Source organism: Ips typographus, linkage group LG15 (assembly GCF_016097725.1).
Source record: "Ips typographus isolate SLU linkage group LG15, UJ_Ityp_2.0, whole genome shotgun sequence".
Classification (NCBI taxonomy): domain Eukaryota; kingdom Metazoa; phylum Arthropoda; class Insecta; order Coleoptera; family Curculionidae; genus Ips; species Ips typographus.
Genome location: NC_138436.1, coordinates 7,449,626 through 7,467,160, shown reverse-complemented (window position 1 = coordinate 7,467,160; position 17,535 = coordinate 7,449,626). Strand labels below are relative to the sequence as shown.

Sequence of the window (17,535 nt, the reverse complement as noted above, 5' to 3'; positions counted from 1 at the left end):
ATTTTCAGTTGCTCAATTTATATTTTTTTTGCTACTTTGGTCTTCTGAGCAATTTTAAAAAGTCGTTTTAGTCTTCTGAGTAATTTTAATTTTTTAGAGTAATTCGGGTATTTTGACCGTTTTTTTCTTTTATTTGGTTTTCTGAGTCACTTTTGGCTTCGTTTATTTTCTGAGCCATGTTTAGTATTCTGAGTCGTTTTGGTATAATATTAGTAAATATTTTAATTTTGTTTTATTTTATTATCGAAAATACTTTTTGGTTTTCTGAGCCAGTTTTTAGCAGCTGATAATTGTTTGATAGTTTTAGCAGTTTGGTCTTCTGAGCCGTTAATCTTCTGAGTTCGTAATATTAATAATTATTGTGTTCTGAACCATTTTTGATTATTATGATGTTTTTTGATTATTTCAGTCTTAAAATTTGTTTTTAGTCTTCTGAGACTTTTTGGTCTTCTGAGCCATTTTTAGCTATTGTTAATTTTCAAAATTTGTAAGTTATTTAGTATTGCAAGCAGTTTTTTATTTCTTGACCCATTCTGGTCTTCTGAGCCGTGTTTAGTCTTCTGAGCAATTATGCCGTTCTGAACCTTTTTTTCCACTGCTGATATTTTATTTACAATTTTATGAAAACCCTTGAAAGTCCTTTTTAGTCTTCTGAGACTTTTTGGTCTTCTGAGCCCAGTTTAGTCTTCTGAACCATTTTTAGCGGCTGATGATGAATTTTAGTAATTTGTAAGTAATCTGGTATTGCAAGTATTTTTGGGATCATTCTGGTCTTCTGAGCCTTGTTTAGTCTTCTGAGCAATTCTTTCGACTGTCAATATTTTGTTAACAATTTTATGAAGATTTTTTAATTATTTTTAGACTCTAAAGCTGTTTATTGTACTGTTGGTCTTTTTGGTCTTCTGAGCCTGGTCTAGTCTTCTGAGCAATTATGTCGTTCTGAGTCATTTTTTATCGAATATTTTTGTAATTTTTAACTGTTTACGTCGTGCAGACCATTTTTAAGTTTTCTGAGTTTTTTTGGGCTTCTGAGCCTGGTCTAGTCTTCTGAGCAATTATGTCGTTCTGAGTCATTTTTTATCGAATATTTTTGTAATTTTTAACTGTTTACGTCGTGCAGACCATTTTTAAGTTTTCTGAGTTTTTTTGGGCTTCTGAGCCTGGTCTAGTTTTCTGAGCAATTATGTCGTTCTGAGCCATATTTTATCGAATATTTTCTATTGATTTTTTTGTAATTTTTAACTGTTTACGTCGTGCAGACAATTTTTAAGTTTTCTGAGTTTTTTTGGTCTTCTGAGCCTCGTTTCAGTCTTCTGAGCCGTTTTGGGGTAATTTTTTATTTTTATTTTTTTTGTTAGACTTTACTATGGATGACAAACGTGGGCCTGCTGCCCGAACGTCACACTGTCAATGCGGACGACGTCACTAGCGCCTCCTACCCAGTCGGCGAACTGACGAACTACTATCACAAGAGGCGCGCGCACCTTCAATTGTCCGCTGACGTCACGTTCGTCGAACGCGACTGTCTATTGTTTATTGACAGTTTGATTAATCATATGGGTAAGTTTTTTTTAAAAAAAATTCAAAATGGCGGAAATTTGCAAATGGCGTCCTAAAGACGCCATTTTGTATTTTTTTGAAAGAATCGAGTTTGTACTCGTTTTCTACTAAATCGGGGACGGGGAATCGAATGGTGGGGTTTATTTTTGTCTAACTCTAGAATTTTTCGAAAAAATTGATTTTTCTCAAACTGGGTGACAGGTACGGAAAAACCGACTGCACGACTGAATTCCTTGACCCCAAATTAGTCGAAAACGAGTACAAACTCGATTTTTTTGAAAAAATTCAAAATGGCGGAAATTTTGCAAATGGCGTCCTAAAGACGCCATTTTGGATTTTTTTGAAAAAATCGAGTTTGTACTCGTTTTCTACTAAATCAAGGACGGGGAATTCAGTGGTGACATTAATTTTTTTTACACACACACTTTAATTTTTTTTTAACATCAATTTTTTAAAAAATTTTAAGTTTCTCAAACTGAGTAACAGTTACGAACAGACTGACTTCAAAAATGGATTTCTTGACCCCAAATTAGTCGAAAACGAGTACCATGAAGCCTGGACTATCTCAAACCAAAATGGCGGAATTTACAAAATGGCGCTTTCAGGCGCCATTTTGAAATTGTCGCAAACAATCGAGTTTATACTCGTTTCCGACTAAATTGTGGACGAGGAATTTAATGATAACGTTGCTTTTTACGAAAAAATGCTCAGAAGATTGAAAATGACAGCAAAAAATGGTTTACAAGCTAATTTGTCTCAGAAGACACAAATCGGAATCGCAAAGCGATAATGTCTAAAAGGAGTGTGAAAAACTGGTCAAAGTGACTCAGAAAACGTAAAAAATGACTCAGAAGGCACAAAACAACTCAGAAAACCGAGTCAGCTTAAAGAAATGTTTAAAAAAGTAAAAAATACTCGGAAGACACAAAAAGAAAACTCAGGAGGCTCAGAAAACGTAATTTACTTAAAAAAATGGTTCAGAAGACCAAAATGACTAAAAAGGACAGAAGACTAAAAAAGGTAAAAAAAAATTACTCAGAAGACACAAAACAACTCAGAAAACAGAGTCAGCTTAAAGAAATGTTTAAAAAAGTAAAAAATACTCGGAAGACACAAAAAGAAAACTCAGGAGGCTCAGAAAACCTAATATACTTAGAAAAAATGGTTCAGAAGACCAAAGTGACTAAAAAGGACAGAAGACTAAAAAAGGTAAAAAAAATTACTCAGAAGACACAAAACAACTCAGAAAACAGAGTCAGCATAAAAAAATGTTTAAAAAAGTAAAACATAGTCGGAAGACAAAAAAAGAAAACTGAGGAGGCTCAGAAAACGTAATGTACTTTTAAGAAAAATGGTTCAGAAGACCAAAATGACTTAACAGCTCAGAAGACTAAAAAAAAGAGAAAAATTGACTCAGAAGACAACAATGTAAGTACTTGTTTGGTTGTTTCTAAAATTGGTCTCAGAAATTGATGAAGCTCAGATGTTTGAGAATGACCTTCGGAATCAAAAAGTATCAAAGAAAAGTTATGAATGCTCAGAAATTTCAAAATAAGTCTCAGATGCTCAGAAATTAGAAGAGGATGAAACAACTGATGTGAAATAAAAAATTGATGGATCAGAAATTTGAAAATGATGTTTGGAATCAGAAAGTACCAAAAATGTCTTAAAAGCTCAGAAATCTTAAAATAGGTCTCAGAGGCTCAGAAATGAGAAATTGATGAATCAGATTTTGAAAATGACCTTCGGAATCAGAAATATCCAAAAAAAGTTATGAAAGCTCAGAAATTTCAAAATAAGTCTCAGATGCTCAGAAATAAGAAATTGATGAATCAGATGTTTGAGAATGACCTTTGGAATCAGAAAGTATCAAAGAAAAGTTATGAATGCTCAGAAATTTCAAAATAAGTCTCAGATGCTCAGAAATGATAAAATGATGAAACAAATGTTTAAAATTGGTCTCAGACGCTCAGAAATAAGAAATTGATGGATCAGAAATTTGAAAATGATGTTTGGAATCAGAAAGTACCAAAAATGTCTTGAAAGCTCAGAAATCCTAAAATAGGTCTCAGAGGCTCAGAAATAAGAAATTGATGAATCAGATTTTGAAAATGACCTTCGGAATCAGAAATATCCAAAAAAGTTATGAAGGCTCAGAAATTTAAAAATAAGTCTCAGATGCTCAGAAATAAGAAATTGATGAATCAGATGTTTGAGAATGACCTTTGGAATCAGAAAGTATCAAAGAAAAGTTATGAATGCTCAGAAATTTCAAAATAAGTCTCAGATGCTCAGAAATTATAAAAGGATGAAACAAAAGTTTAAAATTGGTATCAGACGCTCAGAAATAAGAAATTGATAGATCAGAAATTTGTAAATGATGTTTGGAATTAGAAAGTACCAAAAATGTCTTGAAAGCTCAGAAATCCTAAAATAGGTCTCAGAGGCTCAGAAATAAGAAATTTATGAATCAGATTTTGAAAATGACCTTCGGAATCAGAAATATCCAAAAAAAGTTATGAAGGCTCAGAAATTTAAAAATAAGTCTCAGATGCTCAGAAATAAGAAATTGATGAATCAGATGTTTGAGAATGACCTTTGGAATCAGAAAGTATCAAAGAAAAGTTATGAATGCTCAGAAATTTCAAAATAAGTCTCAGATGCTCAAAAATTATAAAAGGATGAAACAAAAGTTTAAAATTGGTATCAGACGCTCAGAAATAAGAAATTGATGGATCAGAAATTTGTAAATGATGTTTGGAATTAGAAAGTACCAAAAATGTCTTGAAAGCTCAGAAATCCTAAAATAGGTCTCAGAGGCTCAGAAATAAGAAATTTATGAATCAGATTTTGAAAATGACCTTCGGAATCAGAAATATCCAAAAAAAGTTATGAAGGCTCAGAAATTTAAAAATAAGTCTCAGATGCTCAGAAATAAGAAATTGATGAATCAGATGTTTGAGAATGACCTTTGGAATCAGAAAGTATCAAAGAAAAGTTATGAATGCTCAGAAATTTCAAAATAAGTCTCAGATGCCCAGAAATTATAAAATGATGAAACAAATGTTTAAAATTGGTCTCAGACGCTCAGAAATAAGAAATTGATGTATCAGAAATTTGAAAATGATGTTTGGAATCAGAAAGTACCAAAAATGTCTTGAAAGCTCAGAAATCCTAAAATAGGTCTCAGAGGCTCAGAAATGAGAAATTGATAGAATCAGATTTGGAAAATGACCTTCGGAATCAGAAATATCCAAAAAAAGTTATGAAAGCTCAGAAATTTCAAAATAAGTCTCAGATGCTCAGAAATAAGAAATTGATGAATCAGATGTTTGTGAATGACCTTTGGAATCAGAAAGTATCAAAGAAAAGTTATGAATGCTCAGAAATTTCAAAATAAGTCTCAGATGCTCAGAAATTATAAAATGATGAAACAAATGTTTAAAATTGGTCTCAGACGCTCAGAAATAAGAAATTGATGTATCAGAAATTTGAAAATGATGTTTGGAATCAGAAAGTACCAAAAATGTCTTGAAAGCGCAGAAATCTTAAAATAGGTCTCAGAGGCTCAGAAATAAGAAATTGATGAATCAGATTTTGAAAATGACCTTCGGAATCAGAAATATCCAAAAAAAGTTATGAAGGCTCAGAAATTTAAAAATAAGTCTCAGATGCTCAGAAATAAGAAATTGATGAATCAGATGTTTGAGAATGACCTTTGGAATCAGAAAGTATCAAAGAAAAGTTATGAATGCTCAGAAATTTCAAAATAAGTCTCAGATGCCCAGAAATTATAAAATGATGAAACAAATGTTTAAAATTGGTCTCAGACGCTCAGAAATAAGAAATTGATGTATCAGAAATTTGAAAATGATGTTTGGAATCAGAAAGTACCAAAAATGTCTTGAAAGCTCAGAAATCCTAAAATAGGTCTCAGAGGCTCAGAAATGAGATATTGATGAATCAGATTTTGAAAATGACCTTCGGAATCAGAAATATCCAAAAAAAGTTATGAAAGCTCAGAAATTTCAAAATAAGTCTCAGATGCTCAGAAATAAGAAATTGATGAATCAGATGTTTGTGAATGACCTTCGGAATCAGAAAGTATCAAAGAAAAGTTATGAAGGCTCAGAAATTTTAAAATAAGTCTCAGATGCTCAGAAATTATAAAATGATGAAACAAATGTTTAAAATTGGTCTCAGACGCTCAGAAATAAGAAATTGATGGATCAGAAATTTGAAAATGATGTTTGGAATCAGAAAGTACCAAAAATGTCTTGAAAGCTCAGAAATCCTAAAATAGGTCTCAGAGGCTCAGAAATAAGAAATTGATGAATCAGATTTTGAAAATGACATTCGGAATCAGAAATATCCAAAAAAAGTTATGAAAGCTCAGAAATTTCAAAATAAGTCTCAGATGCTCAGAAATAAGAAATTGATGAATCAGATGTTTGTGAATGACCTTCGGAATCAGAAAGTATCAAAGAAAAGTTATGAAGGCTCAGAAATTTTAAAATAAGTCTCAGATGCTCAGAAATTATAAAATGATGAAACAAATGTTTAAAATTGGTCTCAGACGCTCAGAAATAAGAAATTGATGGATCAGAAATTTGAAAATGATGTTTGGAATCAGAAAGTACCAAAAATGTCTTGAAAGCTCAGAAATCCTAAAATAGGTCTCAGAGGCTCAGAAATAAGAAATTGATGAATCAGATTTTGAAAATGACATTCGGAATCAGAAATATCCAAAAAAGTTATGAAAGCTCAGAAATTTCAAAATAAGTCTCAGATGCTCAGAAATAAGAAATTGATGAATCAGATGTTTGAGAATGACCTTCGGAATCAGAAAGTATCAAAGAAAAGTTATAAATGCTCAGAAATTTCAAAGTAAGTCTCAGATGCTCAGAAATTAGAAAAGGATGAAAAAAATGTTTAAAATTGGTCTCAGACGCTCAGAAATAAGAAATTGATGAATCAGATGTTTGAAAATGAGATGAAGAGAAATATCAAAAAAAAAATAATGAAGTCTCAGAACTTTTAAAATAAATCTCAGAAGCTCAGAAATCGGCAGTTTTTTAAAAAACGTCAAAAAAAATCTTAGATGACTTAGAAATTGCGTCTCAGGCGGAAAATAGTTTTTGAGGCTCAGAAATTAAGTCACAAAAAAGCGTCTGAGTGCTCAGAAATAACCCAACCGGAAATTTGCTTACAAAATTAAGTTTTTTGAACCCAGTGACAGATACGTCAAATCTGACTTTAAAAATGAATTCCACGTTCCCGAATTAGTCGAAAACGAGTACCAACTTGACCGGGTTGTCTTAACTCAAAATGGCGGAAATTGCAAATGGCGGCCATTTTGGTTTTTTTTTTAAAAAGTCGAGTTTGTACTCGTTTTCTACTAAATCGAGGACGGGGAATTCATTGGTGCGGTTTATTTTTGCGTCACTCTTCTTCAAACCGAGATTTTTACGAAAAATAAAGTTTTTCGAACTGAGTGACAGATACGGACAAACTGACTTCGGAAATGGATTTCTTGACCCCGAATTAGTCGAAAACGAGTACCCACAAGCCTGGGTTATCTTAATTCAAAATGGCGGAAATTGCAAATGGCGCTCAAAACCGCCATTTTGAATTTTTCCAAAAAAATCGAGATTGGAGTCGTTTTCTACTAAATCGAGGACGGGGAATTCAGTGTTGCGGTTTATTTTTGCGTCACTCTACCTCAAACCGAGATTTTTACGAAAAATGAAGTTTCTCGAACTGAGTGACAGATACGGACAAACTGACTTCGGAAATGGATTCCTTGACCCCGAATTAGTCGAAAACGAGTACCCACAAGCCTGGGTTATCTCAATTCAAAATGGCGAAAATTGCAAATGGCGCCCAAAATCGCCATTTTGAATTTTTCCAAAAAAATCGAGATTGGACTCGTTTTCTACTAAATCGGGGACGGGGAATCCAATGGTGCGGTTTGTTTTTGTCCAACTCTACAATTTTCCGTAAAAATTGAATTTTCTCAAACTGGGTGCCCGGTACGAAAAAACCGACCGCACCACTGAATTCCTTGACCCCAAATTAGTCGAAAACGAGTACCCACAAGCCTGGGCTATCTCACGCCAAAATGGCGGAAATTGCTTGCAGAGGGCGCTGACGTGCTGCGCCAACAGTGGCAGGAGGACGGGGGCGCCGGCCTGTACCCCCCACCCTCCCTACAATCGGTGCTGCGCACTTACCTGCTCGACGGCCCCTCGCTACGTCACAAACACTTTCTAGTCGCTTACGTGTTGCTCGATCTCGCCCACTTGATGCCGGACGACAATTACAAGGTTGCCACGTTGTCGCCCTAATTTTTGATTGTTTTCAATTTTTTTTTTTAATTCCACAAGGTTGCCAAACTGCTCAAATTTCCGCAACGTTTCGATTTGTCGCAAAGCGACGCGAAAATCGCGCAAGCGTTCTGGTATTTGGACCACGAGCGTCACGAGGACGCGGTGGACGCGATTTTGGACGCGTCGGTGCGCGCCGACGATTTGACGCAATGGCAACATCGCGTCATGCTGACGTCGCTGCTCGCCGACGATCGATCCGCGTTGGCGTTGCATTATTTGCGCGTGCGCAAACCGCCCGCGCGCGACGAACGCGATTTGTTGTGTCACGTGACGTTGTTGATTGCGCGCGATCTGATCGACGAGGCGTTCGCGATGCGGCAACGTCGCAAAGGACGCGCGGAGGGCGCGCTGTTGTCGCGCATTTTCGGCGAATGCGCGCGCGCCGATCGGTTGCGCGCGGTGCTCTATCGCCGCCTGAACGAGACGGAGGAGCGCGCGTTCTTCCGCTACCTGGACGAGAATCGGAATGGACGCGACGAGGATTTGCGCGTCGTTTACTGTTTGATGCGCGCGCGGTTTTTGGAGGCGTTCGAGGTGGCGTCGCGACGCCCGCCCGTCGACTCTTTAGGTGAGTACTATTGAAATATTAAGTTTCTTGAACTGGGTGACAGTTACTGTCAATTTGACGGCGGAAATGGATTCCTTGACCCCGAATTAGTCGAAAACGAGTACCATCAAGCCTGGGCTATCTCAAGCCAAAATGGCGGAAATTACAAAATGGCGCTCAGAAGCGCCATTTTGAAATTTTTTGCAAAGATCGAGTTTGTACTCGTTTTCTACTAAATCGAGGACGAGGAATCCAGTGGTGACATTTATTTTTGCGTAACTTTTTTCTGAACTGAAATTTTTGTGAAATATCAAGTTTCTCGAACTGGGTGATAGTTACTGTCAATTTGACGGCGGAAATGGATTCCTTGACCCCGAATTAGTCGAAAACGAGTACCATCAAGACCCCTTTATCTCAAGCCAAAATGGCGGAAATTACAAAATGGCGCTCAGAAGCGCCATTTTGAATTTTTCTGCAAAAATCGAGTTTGTACTCGTTTTCTACTAAATCGAGGACGAGGAATTCAGTGGTGACATTTATCTTTGCGTAACTTTTTTCTAAACTGATTTTTTTTTGAAAAACCATGTTTCTCAGACTGGGTGACAGTTACGTCAAATCTGACTGCAGAAATGGATTCCTTGACCCCGAATTAGTCGAAAGCGAGTACCATCAAGCCTGGGCTATCTCAAGCCAAAATGGCGGAAATTACAAAATGGCGCACAGAAACGCAATTTTGAAATTTTTTAAAAAAATCAAGTTTGTACTCGTTTTCTACTAAATCAAGGACGAGGAATTCAGTGGTGACATTTATCTTTGCGTAACTTTTTTCTGAACTGAAATTTTTGTGAAAAACCTTGTTTCTCGAACTGGGTGACAGTTACTGTCAATTTGACGGCGGGAATGGATTCCCTGACCCCGAATTAGTCGAAAACGAGTACAAACATGACCCCTTTATCTCTATTCAAAATGGCGGAAATTGCAAATTAGTTAGTTTCGCGTGAATCACAAAATCGACTTCACCAGCGTGTTTTCCAGGAAATTTTAACATAAAAAGACGTTGAGACGCACGCTCTAGCTCAAATAGCAAAAAAGTTGGTTTTTAGTGCGGACAAGACACTTTCCACTAACAACTTTTTTGTTTTTCCACCGACACCCCTCGAGTGACCACTCGTTTTCGACTAATTTAGGGTCGCCGATTTCAAATCCACCGTCAAAATTCCCATATCTCTTAACCTGGCCGAGTTCCTGGCAAATTAGTGGTGAAAATGTGAAATTTTAGCTCTAACTCGGTTAGTTTTGGAGATACCACAAAACCGACTTCACCAGCGTGTTTTCCAGGAAATTTTAGCATAAAATGACGTTAAGACGCACGCTCTAGCTCAAAAAGCAAAAAAGTTAGGTTTTAGTGTGGAAAAGACACTTTCCCCACAAGTTCTGCGCTTTCTAGACATTTTGCGGCATTTCTGAGTCCAAAAGATACATTTTTAGTGATCTGAGTAACAGTTTCTAAATTTCTGAACTACGGAGCCATTATTTTTACATTTCTGAGCTTTCAACACATTTTGTGGAATTTCTGAGCGAGAAAGGTATTTTTAGCGATCTGAGTAACTGTTTCTAAATTTCTGAGCTTCTAAGTCATTATTGCTCCATATCTGAGCTTTCAGGACATTTTGTGGAATTTCTGAGCCCAAAAGTTATATTTTTTAGTGATCTGTATCAAAGTTTTTAAATTTCTGAGCTTCTGAGTTATTATTATTTTTTTTCTGAGCTTTCAAAAGAGAGACATTTTGAACTAACAAAATGGCTGAAATAAACTATTTAAAAGCTCAAAATGGCTCAGAAGACACTAAATAGGAGACTCGGAAGATTGAAAATATTTTCGACTAAAAAAATGGCTCATAAGACACATAAGGACAGACTCAGAAGACCGAAATGGCTGGCAGATGTTTAAAAAGCTGAAAAACAATTTAAAATTGTACAATGGCTCAGAAGACACTAAAGAGGAGTTCCGGAAGATTGAAAATATTGTCAACGGGAAAAATGGCTCAGAAGACACCAAAGAACTCAGAAAACTATAAGTACTTCTTCCAAAAACAATTATTTAAAAAACCAAAATAAGGTCAGAAGACACTCCAAAGATTGACAGTAGCTCAGAAGACAACAAAAACCTTCTCAGACGACTAAAAATAAAGACAAAAAATCTACTCAGAAACCAAAAAAAACCTTTAAACTTTTCAAGGCTCAGAAGACCTTTTTTCAAGCCTTTGACTGCAGTAAATTTTTGTCTCAGAAAAATGAAATTGCTGACTCAGACGTAAAAGAAAATGCAACTTATAATGACTCAGAAGCTCAGAGATTTAGAAACAGTTATTCATATTACTAAAAATAGATCTTTTGGGCTCAGAAATTCCACAAAATGTCCTGAAAGTTCAGAAATGGAGCAATAATGACTTAGAAGCTCAGAAATTTAGAAACAGTTACGCAGATCGCTAAAAATATGCCACAAAATGTCTTGAAACTTCAGTAATGTGAAAATGATGGCTCAGAAGCTCAGAAAGGTAGAAACAGTTTTTTAGATTACTAAAAATACCTTTACGGCTCAGAAATTGCACAAAACTTCTGGAAAACTCAGAAATGGAGCAATAATGACTCAGAAGCTCAGAAATTTAGAAACAATTACTCAGATCACTAAGAATATGTCTTTTGGGCTCAGAAGTTCCACAAAATGTCTTGGAACTTCAGTAATGCGAAAATGATGAGTCAGAGGCTCAGAAATGTATAATCAACTACTCAGATTACCAAAAATTTCTCTTTTGGGCTCAGAAATGCCACAAAATGTCCTAAAAGCTCAGAAACGTAAAAATAATGACTTAGATGCTCAGAAATTATGAAACAGTTTTTTGGATCACTAAAAGTACCTTTCGGGCTCAGAAATTCCACAAGATGTGTTGAAACCTCAGAAATTTAAAAATAATGACGCAGATGCTCAGAAATGTAAAAACAGTTACTCAGATCACTAAAAATATCTCTTTTGGGCTCAGAGATGCCACAAAATGTCCTAAAACCTCAGAAACGTAAAAATTATGACTCAGAAGCTCAGAAACTAAAACAGCTTTTCAGACCACTAAAAATACCTTTTGGGCTCAGAAATTCCACAAAATGTGTTGAAACCTCAGAAATGTAAAAATAATGACTCAGATGCTCAGAAATGTAAAAACAGTTACTCATTTAACTAAAAACAGTTCTTTTGGGCTCAGAAATGCCACAAGATATCCTAAAAGCTCAGAAACGTAAAAATAATGACTTAAAAGCTCGAAAATTAAGAAACAGTTTTTCAGACCATTAAAAATACCTTTCTGGCTCAGAAATTCCACAAAATGTGTTGAAAGTTCAGAAATGTAAAAATAATGGCTCAGAAGCTCAGAAATTTAAAAACAGTTACTCAGACCACTAAAAATATATCTTTTAGGCTCAGAAATGGCAAAAAATGTCTAGAAAGCGCAGAACTTGTGCGGAAAGTGTCTTGTCCACACTAAAAACCTAACTTTTTTGTTTTTTGAGCTAGAGCGTGCGTCTCAACGCCATTTTATGTTAAAATTTCCTGGAAAACACGCTGGTGAAGTCGGTTTTGTGGTATCTCCAAAACTAACCGAGTTAGAGCTAAAATTTCACATTTTCACCACTAATTTGCCAGGAACTCGGCCAGGTTAAGAGATATGAGAATTTTGACGGTGGATTTGAAATCGGCGACCCTAAATTAGTCGAAAACGAGTGGTCACTCGAGGGGTGTCGGTGGAAAAACAAAAAAGTTGTTAGTGGAAAGTGTCTTGTCCGCACTAAAAACCAACTTTTTTGCTATTTGAGCTAGAGCGTGCGTCTCAACGCCATTTTATGTTAAAATTTCCTGGAAAACACGCTGGTGAAGTCGGTTTTGTGATTACTCTTCAACCGGCCGAGTTAAACCGGAAAAACTGCATTTTCAACCCTGATTTTGCTAGAAACCCGACTTGGGTGACAGTTAGGTGAATTCTGAGTGCACAGATCGATTCAGCGTCCGCGATTTAGTCGTAAACGACACGTCACTCGGGGGGTCCAAGTGGAAAAACAAACGAGTTAGCGCGGTTTAAGTGTCTTTTCCACACTAAAACCTAACTTTTTTGTTTTTTGAGCTAGAACGTGCGTCTCAACGTCATTTTATGTTAAAATTTCCTGGAAAACACGCTGGTGAAGTCGGTTTTGTGGTGTCTCCAAAACTAACCGAGTTAGAGCTAAAATTTCAAATTTTCACCACTAATTTGCCAGGAACTCGGCCAGGTTAAGATATATGAAAATTTTGACGGTGGATTTGAAATCGGCGACCCTAAATTAGTCGAAAACGAGTGGTCACTCGAGGGGTGTCGGTGGAAAAACAAAAAAGTTGTTAGTGGAAAGTGTCTTGTCCGCACTAAAAACCAACTTTTTTGTTTTTTAAGCTAGAGCGTTCATCTCAACGTCATTTTATGCTAAAATTTCCCGGAAAACACGCTGGTGAAGTCGGTTTTGTGATTACTCTTCAACCGGCCGAGTTAGACCAGAAAAACTGGATTTTCAACCCTGATTTTGCTAGAAACCCGACTTGGGTGAGAGTTAGGCGAATTCTGAGTGCACAGATCGATTCAGCGTCCGCGATTTAGTCGTAAACGACACGTCACTCGGGGGGTCCAAGTGGAAAAACAAACAAGTTAGCACGGTTTAAGTGTCTTTTCCACACTAAAACCTAACTTTTTTGCTATTTAAGCTAGAGCGTTCATCTCAACGTCATTTTATGTTAAAATTTCCTGGAAAACACGCTGGTGAAGTCGGTTTTGTGGTATCTCCCAAACTAACCGAGTTAGAGCTAAAATTTCACATTTTCACCACTAATTTGCCAGGAACTCGGCCAGGTTAAGAGATATGAGAATTTTGACAGTGGATTTGAAATCGGCGACCCTAAATTAGTCGAAAACGAGTGGTCACTCGAGGGGTGTCGGTGGAAAAACAAAAAACTTGTTAGTGGAAAGTGTCTTGTCCGCACTAAAAACCAACTTTTTTGCTATTTGAGCTAGAGCGTGCGTCTCAACGCCATTTTATGTTAAAATTTCCTGGAAAACACGCTGGTGAAGTCGGTTTTGTGATTACTCTTCAACCGGCCGAGTTAGACCGGAAAAACTGGATTTTCAACCCTGATTTCGCTAGAAACCCGACTTGGGTGAGAGTTAGGTGAATTCTGAGTGCACAGATCGATTCAGCGTTCGCGATTTAGTCGTAAACGACACGTCACTCGGAGGGTCCAAGTGGAAAAACAAACGAGTTACCGCGGTTTAAGTGTCTTTTCCACACTAAAAACCAACTTTTTTGTTTTTTGAGCTAGAGCGTTCATCTCAACTTCATTTTATGCTAAAATTTCCTGGAAAACACGCTGGTGAAGTCGGTTTTGTGGTATCTCCAAAACTAACCGAGTTAGAGCTAAAATTTCACATTTTCACCACTAATTTGCCAGGAACTCGGCCAGGTTAGGAGATATGAGAATTTTGACAGTGGATTTGAAATCGGCGACCCTAAATTAGTCGAAAACGAGTGGTCACTCGAGGGGTGTCGGTAGAAAAACAAAAAAGTTGTTAGTGGAAAGTGTCTTGTCCGCACTAAAAACCAACTTTTTTGCTATTTGAGCTAGAGCGTGCGTCTCAACGCCATTTTATGTTAAAATTTCCTGGAAAACACGCTGGTGAAGTCGGTTTTGTGATTACTCTTCAACCGGCCGAGTTAGACCGGAAAAACAGCATTTTCAACACTGATTTTGCTAGAAACTCGACTTGGGTGAGAGTCAGGCGAATTCTGAGTGCACAGATCGATTCAGCGTCCGCGATTTAGTCGTAAACGACACGTCACTCGGGGGGTCCAAGTGGAAAAACAAACAAGTTAGCACGGTTTAAGTGTCTTTTCCACACTAAAACCTAACTTTTTTGTTTTTTGAGCTAGAGCGTTCATCTCAACTTCATTTTATGTTAAAATTTCCTGGAAAACACGCTGGTGAAGTCGGTTTTGTGGTATCTCCAAAACTAACCGAGTTAGAGCTAAAATTTCAAATTTTCACCACTAATTTGCCAGGAACTCGGCCAGGTTAAGATATATGAAAATTTTGACGGTGGATTTGAAATCGGCGACCCTAAATTAGTCGAAAACGAGTGGTCACTCGAGGGGTGTCGGTGGAAAAACAAAAAAGTTGTTAGTGGAAAGTGTCTTGTCCGCACTAAAAAACAACTTTTTTGTTTTTTGAGCTAGAGCGTGCGTCTCAACGTCATTTTATGTTAAAATTTCCTGGAAAACACGCTGGTGAAGTCTGTTTTGTGATTACTCTTCAACCGGCCGAGTTAGACGGGAAAAACTGGATTTTCAACCCTGATTTCGCTAGAAACCCGACTTGGGTGAGAGTTAGGTGAATTCTGAGTGCACAGATCGATTCAGCGTCCGCGATTTAGTCGTAAACGACACGTCACTCGGGGGGTCCAAGTTGAAAAACAAACGAGTTAGCGCGGTTTAAGTGTCTTTTCCACACTAAAAACCAACTTTTTTGTTTTTTAAGCTAGAGCGTTCATCTCAACTTCATTTTATGCTAAAATTTGCTGGAAAACACGCTGGTGAAGTCGGTTTTGTGATTCACGCTTAACTAAGCGAGTTGTCAATTTTTTTCAGGTTTACACCATCAACAAACCGCTTCGGTGACCGACAGCGTCCTGAAACTGTTCAAACAGCTGTTGCCGGACGTGAATCGCGCCCTGGTCGATCTCGTGCAGCGCGAGCGCGGCAATTTGTGGCGCGCGCGCGCGCGTCCCGCGCCCTTTTCCGTGTTCGTGCACGACGCGCGCTCGCGCGTCCGCTACAAATCGAGCGTGCATTTTGCCGCGCTGAGCAAGGCTAACGCGACCTTCGAGGCGGACAAGATGGCGGAGAAAATTGTCACGGAAACGACGCCATTTTTGAAAACGCCCACCGCTTTTCGGCCACCCAACGAGAGGGAAACGCCCATTTTGAGAACTAAAGTGAGTATTTTGCTTTTATTATTATTTTTTTCATTTTGTTTTTTTAGTTTTATTTTTCTATTTTTTTTTCCAAATTTTTTTATTGAGTTTTTTTTAAATTTTAACTTTTTTTTTTTTTTTTTTAAGTTTTATTTTTCTATTTTTTTTCCATATTTTTTATTCAGTTTTTTTTTTATTTTTAACTTTATTTTGTTTTTTTAGATTTATTTTTCTGTATTTTTTCCAAAATTTTTTATTAAGTTTTTTTTTTAAATTTTTAACTTTTTTTTTTTAGTTTTATTTTTCTGTATTTTTTCCAATTTTTTTTTTTTAATTTTTAATTTTTTTTTTTTTTTTTTTAGTTTTATTTTTCTGTATTTGTTCCAAATTTTTTTATTGAGTTTTTTTTTAATTTTTAACTTTTTGTTTGTTTTTTTTAGTTTTATTTTCCAAATTTCTTTATTAAGTTCTTTCTTAATTTTTAACTTTTTTTTTGTTTTTTTATGTTCTTTTAGACTTTTTTTAAAATTTTTGTTTTACTTTGTTTAATTATTGTTTTTTTTTTTTTTTGAATTTTAGTCTTTTTTTTTTGTTTTTAATTTTTTTTATTTTTTTTTGTTCTTGATTCGTTTTTGATACTTTATTTATTGTTTTTTTGTATTTTTTCTTTTTCTCCTTTTTTTTGCAGTTTAGTTTTTTTTTAATTTTTCTTGTTTTTTTTTTGTTTTGCAAGATGGCGGCTTTTTTTGGGGACTAAATTGAGGGTTTTCATTATTTTTTTCTTTTTATTTTATTTTAGATTTTTTGTTTTTTTTTTAGATTTTATTGTTTCTCTTCTTTTTTGCGTTTTTTTTTAAATTCTTTATTTTTCTTTTTGTACGCTCTTTCAAGCTTTCCTTTGTTTTTATTTATTTATTGTATTTTTTTTTTATTTTTATTGTATTATTGTTTTGAATTTTTTTTCTTTAATTTGTTTTTAGTACTTTATTTTTTCTTTCTTTTCTGTTTTTATGCTTTTTTTTTTCCATTCTTTTGATCTTTTCTCTTTTTTAATTATTTTAGTTTGTTATTTTTCCTTTTTTATTTTTTTTTGTTTTTGATACTTATTTTTATTTGTTGTCTTTATCAAATATTTTTTTATTTTTTTTGCTTGTAATTTTTTGATTATTTCTAAAATTTTTGTTAAAAAAGTGCAACAATATTTTTATGATCAAAAATTCAAAATGGCGGCCTGATACGTCATTTTATCTTTAAAATGAGGTGCAACATCGTTTTTTGACAGAAAATTCAAAATGACGGCCAGAGACGCCATTTTGTCTGTCATTTTCTGAATTTACGCAAAATTTCCTTTAAAATGAGGTGCAACATCGTTTTTTGACAGAAAGTTCAAAATGGCGGCCACGGACGCCATTTTGTATCATCTAGTGTCATTTTCATGTCAAACTGTCATTTTGAATGTGAAAATTACATCGGTTTCGGTTTCCTATTAGCCAGGAAGGTAGCACAAATTTAAATGTCAAAAAAATGACAGTTATACGAATATCAAGATGGCGGAAAGGACGCCATTTTGTGCCACCTACTGCCATTTTAGCTTGAAGCCGCCATTTTGAATTTTCTGTCAAAAAACGATGTCGCACCTCTTTTTAAAGGAAATTTTGCGTAGATTCAGAAAATGACAGACAAAATGGCGTCCGATGCCGCCATTTTGAATTTTCTGTCAAAAATCGATGTTGCATCTCATTTTAAAGGAAATTTTTGGTAGATTTAAGATATGACAGACAAAATGGCGTCCAAGGCCGCCATTTTGAATTTTCTGTCAAAAAACCATGTTACACCTCATTTTAAAGGAAATTTTGCGTAGATTCAGAAAATGACAGACAAAATGGCGTCCGATGCCGCCATTTTGAATTTTCTGTCAAACAACGATGTTGCACCTCATTTTAAAGGAAATTTTGCGTAGATTCAGAAAATGACAGTCAAAATGGCGTCCATGTCCGCCATT

General features: G+C 35.8%; 1 protein-coding gene across 9 annotated transcripts in view; it reads left to right on the top strand.

The window, feature by feature from the left end:
• Elys (AT hook containing transcription factor 1 homolog) overlaps positions 1–17,535 on the top strand; it is a 64,095-nt gene that overhangs the window by 29,477 nt on the left and 17,083 nt on the right. For 8 of the 9 annotated variants that reach the window (XM_081993258.1, XM_081993261.1, XM_081993259.1 and 5 more), the window contains 4 exons: positions 1,359–1,560; positions 7,702–7,886; positions 7,947–8,517; positions 15,208–15,554. In XM_081993258.1, the coding sequence (XP_081849384.1) occupies positions 1,359–1,560; positions 7,702–7,886; positions 7,947–8,517; positions 15,208–15,554 (1,305 nt within the window). The remainder of the gene's footprint in view (positions 1–1,358; positions 1,561–7,701; positions 7,887–7,946; positions 8,518–15,207; positions 15,555–17,535) is intronic. The other variant, XM_081993262.1, reaches the window with a different exon arrangement.